The 16321-nt window shown below is 56.0% G+C and overlaps 1 protein-coding gene across 3 annotated transcripts in view; it reads right to left on the reverse strand.

The window, feature by feature from the left end:
• Nucleotides 1–16321, reverse strand: part of TSPAN11 (tetraspanin 11) — a 68131-nt gene that overhangs the window by 13961 nt on the left and 37849 nt on the right. For 2 of the 3 annotated variants that reach the window (XR_013960188.1, XM_080661345.1), the window contains exons 4-7: nucleotides 6758–6832; nucleotides 5663–5767; nucleotides 4607–4765; nucleotides 4151–4237 (exon numbers count right to left, since the gene is read on the reverse strand). Coding sequence is in view for 2 of the 3 variants with exons in the window: in XM_080661345.1 (XP_080517471.1) it covers nucleotides 4151–4237; nucleotides 4607–4765; nucleotides 5663–5767; nucleotides 6758–6832 (426 nt within the window). In the remaining variant the exon portion in view is untranslated. Of the gene's footprint in view, nucleotides 1–3907; nucleotides 3993–4150; nucleotides 4238–4606; nucleotides 4766–5662; nucleotides 5768–6757; nucleotides 6833–16321 lie in introns of all 3 variants that reach the window. The other variant, XM_080661346.1, reaches the window with a different exon arrangement.

Consider the following 16321-nt stretch of genomic DNA (forward strand, 5'->3'; position numbering starts at 1 on the left):
CAGCTTCTCCAGGAGCAGCTGACTGCTACCCGAGCAGCCTTTGTCTGCATTGCTGCTCTGACCAGAGCTAAACCAGCCACCACAGTGGATTTTGGCTGATGGACAGAAGCCACTGGGGAAACCGAGGCTCTGGGAGGGGCACCCAGAGCTGTCACCAGCTCATCTGTAAATCAGCGTGGAATGTGGCACCAAAGAGGCCTTATGAGCCTGCCTGGCAGGCCCCCATCACACCCACTAGCTGAGCAAGAAGGGGCTAGCATCGGCCCAGAGCAGGGCAGTGCTGGGAAGTCACCTTTTCCTGGTCTCACTTTCCTGTCTCCACGCTATTGAGGACCCTTATTCCCCTGCTTTCCTTTGCCTCCTTCTTCCTCTCTACCCTTCCTCTCCTCCTCCCACCCAAGGATACTCAGGGACAAGATGAGGATATTTGGACCAGGGAGGCCACGACTGTGATCATGCTCCTCACAATGATGCCGTTGGATCCTGACTCCACCGGTGGGGGAGGGGCACTGCTAGGGCAGCCCCATGACCACCCTGTGGACACCGGCCAAGGTGCACTTCCCCAAATATAGGAACAGGGCCCCATCTTCCCTAAACTTTCCAATAGCTGCTGGCCAACGGGAGGAGGACAGGCAGGTGCGGACTCCTACGGGCTGGTAGGCACTCGGTCTCTCTTTGCAAGGCTGGCGTAAGGAGGCAGTGAAGGATGCCCCCTCTTCTTCCCCTTCCTCCCTCCTCTCCATCCCGATGTGGGAGGCTGGTGGGCCCTGTGAACACAGCCCTCAGCCTCCAGACTCGGTGCAAGAGCAGAGCTAATCCACCAAGTACTCGGAGCCACAAGCTGAAAGGCAGCGTAAGAGGTTACTTTGTCTCCCACTGGCTTTTAGCAGATGGTTGTCACAGCCATTCCACCCAGGTGTCAGGCAGCATGACTGCCCTGTGGTTATCGGAATCTTTCTCATCCCTGCTAAGGGGGAAGCCGGAGGGAGTAGGTAGACCAGCAGAGACTCGCGGCTGCCTCTCCTACACCTCATGCCGGGGGAGACGGGAGGACTGAGCTCCCAGCATGCTCACTCTTGATGAGATGTGTGTTCCCAGGGTGCCTCCCAGGGAAGGCACAGTGAGGATGGAGGTGTGCGGGCCAGAATCTCACCAATGCATGCGCGCGCGCGTGCACACACACACACACACACCCCACCCTGATTCATGCAGAAGAGTAATGGGCTGAGCTTTCAGATCCCTGAGTGAGCTCAGTGTCTCCTTCCTGGCAGAGGACATGCAGACCTCAGCACAGACACTCAGCGGCAGACCAGGGTGAGCAGAGAAAACACACAAGTCGACCGCGTGAGTGGGAGATGGCAGATGACAGGCTGCCTGGGCCCAGCCTGTGTGGGATATGGCGCCCCCTTCTGACAGCCGGCCTGGATGTAGCACGTGGCACACATGGGGCTTTTAAAAGAGAAGTCCGAATGCTTTCAGCTCGTTTCGAGGTTTCTGAGCCGGCACCTGGCGGTCATCAAGAGCATCAAGGAAGGGCCAGGAGGTCCCAGGAAGCCTCGGTTCCCCTTAATGACCAGCAGATTCCAATCTCACTGTCTTGTGACTTTTCTGGGCTCTGCAACATGTTCCTATCTTGCCGTGTGGGAATGTTGGGGTGGGAATAGGAGTGGGCTAACTTCCATTTGGAACTGTATGGCCTTGGGTACAGTTACATCCCTCTCTGAGCCTCAAATCCTCCTCTATCAATAGGAAAACCTCTGACTTCAAGCTAGATTTCCTCCAGTCTTGACCAGAGAAGCATTATGACACCATCTTGGCCTTGTCTATCCTGAGTCTTGAGGGTCTTCCAAGTGCCATGCTGGGCTTGTGTGGGAAGGTGCCTGGTGCCTGCTCCGGTGGGAGGATGATTGTGAACCTGGGAACAGGCCTGGCGCGAGCCCTCCTTCAAGGCTGGCAGCTGACCTGGACTTGGGGAGCTTAGTTCCAGCACTGGCCAGCAGAGGGAACTGTAACCTGAGGCTTGGCTGCTGCAGGGCCAGCCTCAGAGGAATGGAGGGGAGAAGACTGCGCAAGGGCTTGGGTTCCTGGTGGTGGCCGGGAGAAGCTCTCCCTGGGGAACTCTAGGAGCAGTTCCACAGTGAGCTGGACCGAGACTTTTCATGGTGGGGGTGTAGGAGGGGACCCTGCCAACCTGGCCTCCTGGGCATCACTCCTACAGGCACACTTGGCCACCTTAGGCTCTGGGCACTGGCAGTTCCTCACTGCCCATGGCTTCACTGCCTTATCTTCAGTTTCTCCAGGCTCTCAGGCCAGACAGGTCAGAAAGAAATGGACAGAGAGTGTGGCCCCGGCCTGGTCAGCATCCATGCAGAGCAGGTCCCCTTGATACCTGAGGCAAATAGCAGGTTTCCAGAAACCACAGCTGATTCAGGAGCTGAGTGCAGAGCAGCCTCTTCCCCAGACCCCATGGCAACTCCCTGGAGTTCAGGATGTGGGGTAGAAGGCCGCCCTGGGAAGTACACGAGGGGCCATGTGACTGTCCCCTGGGGCTCGCCGGGCCTGCTCCTGAGTGGAGGTGAAGGGGCAAGCTGGTCTGGCCAGGAAACAATCAGGGCTTCTGGGAGAAATAAAAATGTGCTGCATGGAAGTGATAAAAACAAGGACAGGGACCGTGTCCTGAGCACCTGCTACCTGCTCGGCAGTGAGCCATGTGGTTACATATATACTGCTGATCCTCACTGGTTACGAACCAGCTATAATTAGCCCACATCACAGATGAGGAACCAGGGTTCAAAGACGAATAACCAGCCCTAGCTTGTCTGGTCTCCCTCCAGAGGGCCAGGCCCAGCAGGTGAGGCTGCAGCTAGACCCTCCGGCTCTCAGGCTGACACGGGCCAGCAGCCGTATCCTGGGAGGAACCCACACTGAGGCTCCTTAGCCTCGTGCCCATCCTGCTTCTCTTTCCATGGAACTGTGTTGGGAGGGAGTTTGGGAAAGCGAAGGCCCACGGAGACCTGGGTGGCAGTTCAGGACGAGACCCTCAGTAAGTCCTCTTCCTGGATCTCAACTTTCTGGTCTGTAAAATGGGGAGGACACTGCTACTCGCCTGGCCTGGGTCTCAGGTTGTGGGGATCAGATAAGAGAAAGGATCTGAGCCACTCTGAAGTCCACAGAGTTTCCACTTATGGAGGCCCTCACCTGTGCCAGGTGCTGCTCTGTCACACCTATCACCTTGTTCTTATCTGGCCTTCACGCAGTTGGGGGAACGATCCATAGTTTGAGGATGACATTGGGGTGCCAGGAAGTTACTGCTCAAGGTCGCACAGAAGCAGAGGCAGGATTGGACCCAGGTCCTCTGACAGGCAGCCACTGCTCTCCCCACTCCCTTCTCCCCTAGACGGTGCTTATAGACTGGGCACAGGAAAGTGGGACAGGACTGAGCTCCCTCCAGAACCGGCTGGGCTGAAGCAGGAGTGTCAGGAGAGGTGGGCACGCAGGGCCCTTGCTCGCTGAGCCAGCCCTTGCCCCTGGGGGGTGCCACTCCTGACTCCTCTGATCTTGACTTGTGACTAGAATGACCCATGAGAGTAACACTAACTCCCGGGATGGCAGCTGGGGGAGGGTGGAGTGGTGACCCAGAGCAAAGAGCATGGCTCATGCTCACACCAGAGAGCTGGGTGTACACAGGGAGCACATATCCACAGGTGTGCACACGCACATACACAGAGGAATGAGAGCATGTCATGCACACACACACACACTCACACACGTGCACTAGCACACCTAAACACATGTACATGCTTCCAACCCCCACCATGATGCATGCGGACACACCTAGGGCCTACATAGACACAGCAGGCTGCACACACACCTGCACGTGCACACACACAGGGGTGCATGCACATACCTGAGCCCACAATCACACTCCTCTCAGGTCTCTGTTCCTTACAAGTTCAAGTTGGCCCCCCGGCCCCAGGCATTTTCCTTCCTGTCTATGGGGAAGAGAGTGACCATGTGACTCAACTTTGGCTGCAAAGGGAAGGGGAGAGGTGGGCAGGGCAGAGTGTGCATGTGCAAAGGGTCAGTGGTCTGGGATCACAGCCCACGGGAGGGCGTTCAGAGCTCTTCTACGGCCCCTCTCCTCACTCACCTGCAGGCAGGCCACCCCGATGCCCACCGCTCCCATGAGCAGCAGGTGGTTGGCCAGGAACTGTTCCAATTTGGTGATGCAGCCTCCCTATAAAGTAACAACAGAATGCACTCACCTTGACCCAGAAGTGGGTGAGGATGGGGAGGGAAGGGCAGGTCGGGTGCTGTATCCACCTGGCTGAGGAAAGGCCGGAGACTTAAAGGGCCTGGTCCAGCCTTCCAATTGCCCACAGGCTTTTGGGTGACCCAGGGTAGGCCATGATGTCCTGGAATCTCTCAGTAGCAGGTGCGCGTCCCCTGCTTTGTGCGGCCCTTTGAAGGCCCAGCACTGCTGATTTCTGGCCAATAATTAAGTGGGCCCTGCTCCCCCCACCTGTTTGCCCTGAGCCTGTCTTTTGGGGGCCCCTGGATGGTCAGCTGGGCCCTCTGCAGGCCCCAGCTGGAGATAGGTGCTCACCTCCACCTTGTAGATGTTGGAGGGGTGGGCCCTCTGGCCGCAGCGCGCCACCACCGTCTTGCAGCAGCTGTCGGGCACCCGGCGGCCCTCAGCCTCCTGGGACAGGATGTAGGCGCTATGCTGCCAGTCGGCAGAGCTGTTGCTTCCGCAGCACTTGAACTGCAGAGAGAGGCAGAGCCTGGAGGTGAGGAGATGCACAGGCCCCTCCAGCAGCTCGGCTCCAGGGAGCAGGACCATTATTCGAGTAGTAACCAGCCCCTTTCTCTCCCTGGGATTCTCCCCTTCCCCTGTTTGGAGTGGGGGCTGGTCTCATTTCAGGCAAAATTTGCCTGCAGTCCATCTGTGTGCTGCCTTAAATATCACCCAAGACCTTCAAGGAGATTACGCTGGTGCCCCAGAGGGCAGGGAGGGTGTGTGAGAAGATGTGCAGGGAGGTAGAGGCAGGTGGGTCCTGAGAGTGTGGGGCCACACACACCAGAGGTAGTTTTCTGGTCACGCAGGGAGGCAGAACCCAGGGCCAGGGACCCAGCCTTGCCACAGGTTCCAGGCCCCCATTCAGGCTTGAGGCCTCAGAGCCCTGAGTCTTGCAGGGACACAAAAGGTATCCATAGGCCATGGACCAGGCAGCTCAGCAGTGACCAGAGGGGCTGGTGTGAGTGCCGACCTGGGCCCTGCATCTTCTGCACCTCCCCAGGGCAGGGATGTGCCCGCCTGGATCAAGGTGATTAAAACACAGGAGATTGGTTATTTCTCCCTCTTCCGGTTTGGGGACTGAGCCTTAGAGTCCCTACATGGGCCACAGAACATGGCCATTTGAGGTGGTCCCTGGTGTGAGAGGTGCAGGTGGGGTGGGAGGTGCATTTAGTCTACTTAACAATTGTTTGTTAGGCACCTGCTATGTGCCGGGAGTGACGCTCGCTCGGCACTGGGCTCCAACCTGAGTTTATCAAAGCTTAGCATTGCTTCTTGTCCAGTAGGAGTTGACAGAGGTAAGGAACTGGCCCCAGGCACACAGACGGGAGGGACAGAGAGGACCCAACCCTGTTGGGGGCTTACGTCCTGCTGCAGACGGTCGACCGAGGTGGTGATCTTCGTGGCTCCAGGCTGCCCATAGTTCTCCGACAGCGTCCGGGTCACGTGCTGCTTCAGTTCATTGCTCAGCTGGAGGGTGGAGGGGAGGTAGGTCAGCAGAGCACCCCACCCCGGTCCCTAGGCCTGCGTCTAACCACTAGCTACTCTGTTCTTCCAGCGGTACAGTGTGGTGGTTTCCCGCCCAGTGGAAGGGGACCCTTGGCGCACAGCAGACGGAGTTAGGAGACGATGCTGCAAAAGCTGGGGCCCTAACATAAGGGCAGAGGTGTGGTGGGAGGAGCTGAGAAGCAGGTGCGGGAGGAGACAGCTCCTAGGCACAGGGCTGCTTTTAAATACCTGTTGAATTTCATTTTGATCATGAGATCCCGTGGGCACCCAGTGCTCCTATAGGTGCTGGCTTGAAACAACCAGAATGGTCACTGTCCCTACCAGCTGAATATCACTCTGGTCGTGACCTTGAAGTCTGATTCAGAGGGCACACGGTGAGAGAGGACCTTTCCTTCTTGGCCCCTTCCTCCTTGTCCTCGCAGGCAGGCGAGGCTGGTGCTGTCTTCATAGTCTGGCATGTGGCCCTGGGCCAGGCCTTTCTTTCCCCTAACAGTGGTCGGCAAACTCATTAGTTAACAGAGCCAAATATCAACAGTACAACGATTGAAATTTCTTTTGAGAGCCAAATTTTTTAAACTTAAACTTCTTCTAACGCCACTTCTTCAAAATAGACTCGCCCAGGCCGTGGTATTTTGTGGAAGAGCCACACTCAAGGGGCCAAAGAGCTGCATGTGGCTCGCGAGCCGCAGTTTGTCGACCACTGCCCTAGGATGTCTGACTTCTCCTTAGGAGGGGAGAGGAACCAGCCACCCCCAGGGAAGCGTCCCCTCCTGGCTCCCATGTGGAAGACATCCACATCAACAGATGGAGGAGAGGGTTACTGGGACGTGGACAAGAAGCAGGACCCAGATGTGCCGAGGAGTGTTCAGCTTCCCCAGCACCCTGCACCCTCCCCCACGCGTGGCCTCCTGGGGCGCTTTGGGCAACATAGAAGGAAGACCTTCCACTCACCCTCTGGTAGTACACGTGGGCCAGGACCCCTGCCACCAGCTCCACGATGAAGATCACCAGCAACAGGCAGAAATACTAGGGGCAAGGGGAGAAGACGGTCACCCTGGGATCGGGCCTGGGGAGCGGATGGTGCTTCAGGGCCTCTATGAAAATACTTTCCTAAAGTAGTGAGGGAGGTGGGGCACCTGCCCGGGACCCCCACCCCCAGACCATCTTCCTCTCTTCCCAGCAGCTCTGGACATACCCACCTCTGCTGGCTGCTGGCTGCTGGCTGCTGGCACGGTGCTCTCCACTCACCTCTTCACTCACTGGTCTGCTGGCAGCTTGTTAATCTGCCCACACATCCAATACTTACTAAATGCCTACTATATGCCAGGCATCATCAGTAAGACAGTTATTGCCTTCAAACTTATTGGTGGTAGGGGGCATAGATAGTAAGTGATCACAATGATGTGTTTTAAATGCTATTATGGGGCAAGCCCTGGAAATTATGGGAGAGCAGTCAGAGAAGGCTTCCTGGAGGAGGTGACACCTGAGTGGCATCTCTAAGGATGAGTAAGCATTTGCCAGGTGAAGAAGGAGGGAAGTGCATGCCAGGCAGAGGGGAGCAGAAGCATGGGGTGCTTGAGTTCAGGGACATGGCTGGAGTGCAGGGGCTGCAGTAACCAAGGAAAAGCACAGGGACCCGGGAAGGGCACTGCAGGTTCTAAATTCCCTTCCCACTGCCAACTGCTCCCGCTCGGCTCTGCATGCTTCACACCCCTGCCGATGCTGCTGGCTGGTTTCCTGGCCGTGCTCTGAGCTGTGACGGGCCTCATCCCACCCCACCCCCACCCCCACCCCCACCTGCTTTTACCACCAGGAAGGCTCGGGACACTGCTGGATCCCGATATGTTCCTAAAGGAGCCAACAGGTCAGAAATGCATGTCAGGCCCACGTGACTGCGAGGGGACAGGGTGAGGAAGATGGTGCAGGTACAGGTAGGGAAGAAGGAAAGACGTGGGGGGAGAGGAGGAAGAAGAGGGGATACTGTTGCGTGAAATTGGCCCCTTGTGGGCGAGCACAGCCCCTACTCCCGGGCACTGGTTGGTAATGCCTCTTCCTCCCTCCAGGCACTGCCCATCTGTGGGTGAGCTCTGAAATGCCAGGGTTCATCAGGTATGGCAGGAAAGTGGGCAGGAGGGTCTGAGGGCAAGGAGACAGCTGGCATGGGCTCCCAAGAGTTGACAGGGTGGGGGTAGCAGGAGGGCAGGGGCTATTTCAGCTCATGGGCCTGTAGGCCTTGCCCCCTCGCTCCCAGAGCCCAGCAGGGCCTGGCAAGGGCAGGACTGAAGTGACACAGGGGAGAGCACATTTCACAGACAAAGAACTTTGACCCAAGAGCAGGCTTCCTTTCAAGTTAAGTGAATCAGCCGTTTCTCCCTCAGCCATTGGATTGAGCTCATCGTCTTCCAGCACCGAGGGAGCAGGGAAACCTACGGTCTCAGTCCTGGTGCCAGGCCTGCCCATCACTGTCCTGGGTCCTCCCTTCCTGCCCTGGCTCTATGCTGTACCAGGAACGGCCCAGGCCTGCATGTCTCAGCTCTGCCTGTCCCTCCCCAGGCCCAGGCCTGTCCCCGCTGGGTGAGGGTGTGGAGGAGGTGGGGTGTGGAGGAGGGTGGGGCACCAGCCTAGGCACCCTGTGCAGGCTCTGGATGGAGGCTCAGGCTGACTGCACAGGGATCCCAAGCTCCTGGCCCCCAAGATGAGGTCTCGAGTGGGGAGGGCAGAGGCAGGTTCCAAGTGGGCATGTTCCCTGGGCCCCATAGACTCTTCCCGCCATGGGGAGGGCTTTGGACGAAGGGGGCTGTGTGTGCCTGGGTCCTCGGGGGGTACTGAATGCTGTCCGTGTGAGCAGGAGGCTGACAAGAGGTCTGTGGCTGGGTCCTCTCTGCTTGAGCAGCCTGGGCGCCTGACACAGGCCTGAAAACTGGAGGATGGTGGTGGGATGTCAGCTGACTTGGCTTTGAGTCTAGGCTCTGCCACTTGCTGGCTCTGGACGGGTGACCTCTGACACCTTGGTGTGAATTAGAAAAATGTGCTCCAATGAGAAAAATGTGGCTCAGTGAGCTGGGCGAGCTGACGTCAGCGTCCTCTGGTTCCTTGTACAAGGTGCAACCTCCAGGGCCATACGCAGGGCCCTGCCGGTGGGGCTGAGCCCGTGGGTAGCCCCTCCTGCCCTGCTGACCCCTAGGAGGACCCGATGGGAGGGGAGTTATGCTTTACGGCGATCTGACCTGCTTCCTGCTCCAGAGCTCATGGCGACAGCACGAGGTGAGCCGCACTCGCCAGCCGGCGGCAGGCACGGCCGCCCAGGCCAGGTTGTTGCCCTCCTGGGAGCTGCCCTGCCCACGGGACAGTGTGTGGCTGCACTGACTCCCACCCGGGAGGGTGTCCGCACTAATGCATGCACTCCAGGGCCTTGGGGCTGTGCCTGACCTGTAGCTCCTCTCGGACACGGCTGCACCTCCCTGCTGGCTCCAAACTCATCCCCACTCCCCCTGCCTGCGTTCGCTGCCCCGGCCGCATCTGTGCTCCGCAGCTGTTAGCCACCAACCTCAGCTCTGCAAGGCCCCCAAAGCCCTCCCTGAGCTAGGAGTTCCTGGCTGTGGCCTCACTGCTGACACCCTTGAACCCGATCTGACTGGCGGGCCTCACGCTGGTCTGCTCCCGGGACTATAGACACCCTGACCTGTATCTTGTTCTGTCTCCGCAGGCCCCGTGCATGGGTGTGAGCCTACCCCCTCCACCCCAGCTCCCCCTGTGCTGGGCCTGCCCCTGCTCTCAGGGCTGCCCCCGGTTTTCCAGAAGGGGCCGCCTGAGTCTTGGCCGGACAGAAAGCAGAGCAAGAATTCCAAGGGAAGCTCTTGTAGCCTCTGCCCCCAGAGCCCTCGATAAGAATGGTGCTACTTCAGACGATGCCAAACTGGACCCCAAACATAGGAGGAGCCAGTTTGGTGAGCACAGAGTGGGACGCAGTCATCTCCCCTGTGCCATTTACCAAAAGGGGTTTTCCTTTAATTCTGTAATGGAACAGTTTGAACTGGAAGTTGGATATTTCCTAAAACAAAATCCAGATCCAGAACAAAGCTGGCACTTTCTCAACCAAACCGGCGTTCCTGATGGAGGAGCTCTGCAGGAAGCCTGCGGTGATGTTTCTTGAGGTGACATTACGGGACGAATTAGAACCGAGTCTTCAGAGGGACTATGGACCTCCGTCGCTGCACGGGACAGGCTAAGGCCAGGTGCGGTTCTGTCACCGGGGCCATGACGCAGGGCAGCTTGGCACCGGCTGGCACCACACTCAAGGTAAGTTTCAAGAACTTTATACAGAGGAAAACCAAGATGGCGGCATAGGTAAACACCTAAACTGCTGCCTCGCACAACAATTTCAAAACTACAACTAAAAGACAGAACGGACACCATCCAGAACCGCAGGAAAGCTGACTGAGTGAAAATTCTACAACTAGAAGGATAGAGAAAAGCTCACAGAGAATTGGAGGTACGGCAAAGGGGCTTTGTGCGCGCAGAGAGGAAGGGCGGCTGAGAGCCTGGCTGACTTTCTCTGGCGGAAGGGGGAAGGGAGCCCCCGACCGAACTGAACCCCGGTTCTGACTGCACTGAAACCCTGTTCCGGGCGAGCCCCTGGGGACCCACGCTCTTGTGGGGGGAGTCTGGACTCTCGGGCGGAGACTCAGGAGCCGGGGAAGGCGGAGGACTGAAAGTCCGCTTGCGCCAGTGTGCACAAAGGCTGCGGAGGCTGCCACAGGCATTCACTAGCGGAAGGGAGTGAGAGGCTCCTGACGGCACTGAACCTCAGTTCTGACTGAAGTGAGCCCCAGTTCTGACTGCAGTGAACCCCAGTTCCAGGCGAGCCCCTGGGGACCCACGCTCTTGTGGGGGGAGTCTGGACTCTCGGGCGGAGACTCAGGAGCCGGGGAAGGCGGAGGACTGAAAGTCCGCTTGCGCCAGTGTGCACAAAGGCTGCGGAGGCTGCCACAGGCTTTCCCTAGCGGAAGGGAGTGAGAGGCTCCTGACGGCACCGAACACCAGTTCTGACTGAAGTGAGCCCCAGTTCTGACTGCAGTGAACCCCAGTTCCAGGCGAGCCCCTGGGGACCCACGCTCTTGTGGGGGGAGTCTGGACTCTCGGGCGGAGAATCGGGAGCCGGGAAGGCAGAGGACTGAAGGCACACACGTGCGCGCGCAAGGGCAAGGCTGACGGGAAGCCAAGACTGAGACTCCACCCCATCCAAGCTGAGCACAGAGGCTATTGCAATTTGGCAAGTCTAATCCTATAAGGCTGTCTCCAGCACCGGACTTCTCCCAGCATAGACACAGCTGATCCTTACAGCCAACTGGCCTGGAGGTCAATTCTTCCCAGTTACACCAACAACAATCAAGACTTAATTACAACAAGGCTGTACACACAGTCCACAAAGGGGTGCACCAAGAGTGTCCACCTCAGGTTAACTGGGGAGGCAGACCCACTAGGCCAAATTGGAAACCTAGCACACAAATCTACCAACCCAGGGAAGCAGTGAAAATGCGGCGTCTAAGAATCAGATCACAAACAAAAGAAATGGAGGAAAACAAACGACTGGACATAGAATTCAAAACCACAGTTATAAGGCTTTTTAAGAATATCCTAGAAAAGGCCGATAAATATAACGAGACCCTCGAAGAGATGAAAAAGGACCAACTAGAAATTAAACATACACTGACTGAAATAAAAAATATTATACAGAGACCCAAAAACAGACAAGAGGAACACAAAAATCAAGTCAAAGAATTGAAATACAAAGAAGCAAAAAACACTCAACCGAAAAAGCAAAAAGCAAAAAAAAAAAATCCAAAAAGTTGAAGATAATCTAAGAAGACTCTGGGACAACTTCAAGCGTACCAACATCAGAATTATGGGGGTGCCAGAACAAGAGAGAGAGCAAGATACTGAAAACCTATTTGAAGAAATAATGACCGAAAACTTCCCCCACCTGGTGAAAGAAATAGACTTACAAGTCCAGGAAGCCCACAGAACCCCAAACAAAAGGAATCCAAAGAGGACTACACCAAGACACATCATAATTAAAATGCCAAGAGCAAAAGACAAAGAGAGAATATTAAAAGCAGCAAGAGAAAAACAGTTAATTACCTACAAGGGAGCACCCATACGACTGTCAGCTGACTTTTCAACAGAAACTATGCAGGCCAGACGGGAGTGGCAAGAAATTTTCAATGTGATGAGTAGCAAGAACCTACAACCAAGATTACTCTACCCAGCAAAGCTATCATTCAGAATTGAAGGGCAGATAAAGAGTTTCACAGACAAGAAAAAGCTAAAGGAGTTCATCACCACCAAACCAGTATTATATGAAATGCTGAAAGGTATTCTTAAAGAAGAGGAAGAAGAAAAAAGGAAAGATAAAAATTATGAACAACAAATACATATCTATCAACAAGTGAACCTAAAAATCAAGTAAATTAAAAACCTGAGGAACAGAATAATCTGGTGAATATAATAGAATCAGGGGCATAGAAAGGGAGTGGACTGATAATTCTCAGGGGGAAAGGGGTATGGGGGGGTTCATAAAGAGACTGGACAAAAATCATACACCTATGGATGAGGACAGTGGGGGGTAGGTAAGGGCAGAAGGTGGGGTGGGAAATGGGTGGAGGGGAGCTATGGGGGAAAAAAGGAGAAATAATTGTAATAATCTGAATAAAGATTTATTTAATAAAAAAAAAAAAAAAAGAACTTTATACAACTGGACTTTGGAATTTCCCCATTGGACTGATTCTGCCACAAAGAAGGGAGCTTCGCTAAGCGTTCCTCCTCTGTCTCCGTTACAGAAGGGCACCAAGCCACCATCAGAAAATCGAGGCAGGGTGTCCAGGCAGGTGGGGGTAGCAACACAGCGTGGTCTCAGGGCAGCGAGGCAGCAGGAAGAGAGGAGAATCGAGATGCTGCCAAAGTCAGTGGCGGGGAGAGCACAGCTGGAGGCTCCCCGCTTGACTGTGTGTGAGAGGATTACAGCGGCAGGCGAGGGAGGGCAGGGAGCTCAGAACCACCCAGGCCAAACAGGAAGAGATGGAGCCAGCTGTTTAAGCGGCAATGACCTCAGGGCTCATTATTTTCTGGCAATTAACCACGGGCTGGAGGCAGCCAGGGCTCAGGGGTGCAGCTGCCTGGCCTGTTTGTGCAGAGAAGAGAGGATGTGGATTTGGGAGCCTCAAGCCATTCCTGCAACAAGATGTCACTGTTGGCAGGATGAAGGTGACCTCCACCCCCCCTGGCCCCAGCCCAGGGCTTATAGCCCGGGCCCTCCAGCCCCAGCCATGCTGAATGCTGGGGTTCAGCCACCCTTCCTGGAGCTGTTCTATGGGAAGACTTTAGGGAGTGCTCTGGCTAATGGCTGATGCTAATATCCAGTTCTGGCCCAAAAGGTTGGGAGCAGAGAAGAGGACCAGGCTGGGCAAGGAAGGCTGGTTGACTGAGTGGGGACATTGGAAGAGGGCAGGGGGGAGCAAACCAGGCCACAGAGAGGCAGGAGCTATTCAAGAGACATCAAGAGAATGCATCCGAGGCTGTCCAAAGTCCCAGCCAAAGGGTTGGGGTGTAAAGGTCACACTGTGAGGGGTCGGGAGGATAACACGGTTTCAGAACTATAAGCCAGAGACCAGTGTCCCCTGGATATCATGCCGGCACTGCTAAGAGTCCAGACTGACTGGGCTGAGAGAGCAGGTTCCAGAGTGGACAGCAGGGCCTGGCCAGCTGGCTGAGGGATGGTCACCAGACTCCCCATGGGGTGCACAGCCCAGGGTGCTCGGAGGATGCTGCTGCCCAGTGGGCATGGGCATGGGGGAGTGAGCTATTGCTGTCTCCTATGAAGCCCCTGGAAGGGCCTAGAGGTGCCTGCTGGCCTGTGGAGAGACGTGGTGCGGCCTGCAGGCACCTGTGCACATGCCTGGAACAGAAGGGATGAGCATGGGCCAGGGTAGGACAAAGGACATAGCAGGAACCCCAGGATGGGCGTGGTGATGGTGACAGGTTGGTGATAGGAGGAAAGGGAAGGCTGGCAGGGGAAATTCCTACCTCGCCTGAGGTTAGGAAAAGTCCTAGGGCTCAGACTTAAGCGCTCTGACCAAGTTCAAACAGGAATGTAACCCCCACATGGTCCTTTGTCTTTTAATTCAGGCATTTTGTCTTCCTCTCTACACTCCAAGCCAAGAACTGGTTTTAGTCCCTTCTGGTCCTGTCTTGTGCCCAGCAGAGCGGGAAATTCTGGAAATGCTTGTGGAGGTTGATAAACTAGGCAGCCTCATCAATGTAACATGGTGCATGAGTTGCTGAAAATTGAAGAGGAGAAGGTGGTGGAAATTAACCAGCTGTTAACACTGCTGTGTATAGAAAACTTGCTGCTACAGGTGGGCAATGATAAAGTACATTTCCTGCAGCCTGAGAGAGGTGGATCTTGAACCCAGAATGGTGCTGGTCAGAGAAAAGAGTGATGTCACACAAGGCACCCTGGCCTGGGAGTCTGGGCCCCGCTTTCCTCTCTGAAGATGCCGTGTGACCCTGGGTGAATCATACCCTCTGTGGGCCTTCTGCATAAAATGTGGGGCTTAGATGGGAAGGATGTCTTGGTGCTGCTGCTCCATCTGTCTGTGCAGTGTCAGGCCCTCACCGGGCCTCCTGCTTCCCAACAGGGACACCTGGAGGGACACTCCTACTTCTCCCCCTTACTTGCTCGCTGCTCCTCTTTTCTGTTTGGCAGGAGGCCTCCTGCCCTCCTCAGGGACAGCCTGTCCTCAGGATGCCATATTCTCGCTCGCCACCATGCCATGAGCTGAGGGAGGCAGCGCTCAGTGAGGTGCAGAGGCCGTCCTTTTAGCACCCGGAGCTGAAGGGCTGCTGAGGCTTCTGCTGCAGAGCTAGAGCTGCTTTAGGAACAACGAAGAGCTCTGGCCACCGTCTCTGTGTCTCCTGGCTCTCATTTTCCAACGGGTCCTAAGCTCCCCTAAGAGAGCGTGACGTATGGTCTGCTGGGGCAGGGCACTGAGCATCAGATGGAGGCACAGCTTCCCAGAGCCAGTGCCAGGACCTGGCACGAGAGGAGCCGTCCAGACAGCTGTCCAGCCACCACTCCTGTCCTGGTCCCACCAACGTGAGGGGATGTGCAGCTCTGAGTGGGTCCTGCCCTCTCCACTGCCCGTGGCTCTCGCAGGGAGCACAGCCAGCGCCGGCTCCCTGGGGAGCACCACAGCGGGGCAGGCAGTGAGTCTTTAAATGAATGACTTGCCTCCACATGCCCTTTTCTCCCATCAGCCCGTGAGAGAGAGCAGTAATACTGCCTGTCCTCAGCAACCTCCGAGCACCTACGTGGGCCTCACACCCATTTCCTCCTGCCAGCCCACTGCCAGGCCATCCTTTGGGGAGGCGGGAGGGTAATGTGTGTACAATAAGGTTCAGTGAGGTTCGTTTTAACATCAACAGGCGTGAAATGTCCCTGGGAAGGAAAGACATTTTCAGAGACCCGTGGGCTTCCCAATAACTGGCTGAAGGACCACCTGCTGTTCAGATCGGCTATTCTGAGGCTCCCCTCTCTCAAGAGTCTCCATGATGACAGTACTGATCACTGTGCCTCGTTAGGCGACAGGGACTGGAGCTTGTCTCTTTCCAGTTACACGGCTGAACCCAGAATCTGCCGAGGAAACGAAGCTGAAGGATGGAGAGGCTAAAGGATGGAAAAGCAAACTCTAGGATTGGAGATGTAAGCCCACCATCCCCTGCCTTCCTGCAACACAGACACAGACACACACAGACACACACTCTCTGTCCCTCCTGGTTCAGCCCTGCTCTGAGACTTGCTCAGGGCCCCGGTTGGGAGTGGGGAGACAGCAAGCCCCTGTTGGTGATACCCCCACATACACTGAGTTGAACTTTGCCCCACTAGGTGCAAACACTCCGCGGCGCATAGCAGAGCTGATTTCTGCCTCACTGCCAGCACCCGGAGGCTTGACCTCCACTTCTGAGTGGATCTGGTGGCAGGCAGTCAGGTCACCGACCTCCCACTCTCAACTCAGTGCTTCAGTGTTCAGCTGGCAGGCAAACCATGGGTCCTGGGTCATGAGAAAGGTGAATCCCATTCCCCGTGTGGGAGGCACCAGGGGAGGGGGGCAGCCTGGGGCAGCAGAAAAGGCCTTGGAGCAAGCCTTGGGTGTCCACTGGCTCTGCCAGCTCCTGGCCACGAGCTTAGGCAAGTCTCTTTCTGTCTCTGGCTAAGGAGCTGTGAGGACCCAGGGAGTAAGGGCCCACAAATAACTATTGGTTTAGGTTCCTTCTCAAAGAAGCTGGGTCCCTGTGCTGGAGATGCAAATGTAATTATAGCCACATTTTATGACCTTTACATAATGTGGTGATTCGTCTCCTAAGACCTAAAGTACTTCCTCATTATGCTCACACCTCACCCATATAAAGATGGGGACGAAAGGGGGCGGGGGGCGGCCGCGTGACTGCCCTGCGGTC

Source organism: Plecotus auritus (genome assembly GCF_963455305.1).
Source record: "Plecotus auritus genome assembly, chromosome: 3".
NCBI lineage: Eukaryota > Metazoa > Chordata > Mammalia > Chiroptera > Vespertilionidae > Plecotus > Plecotus auritus.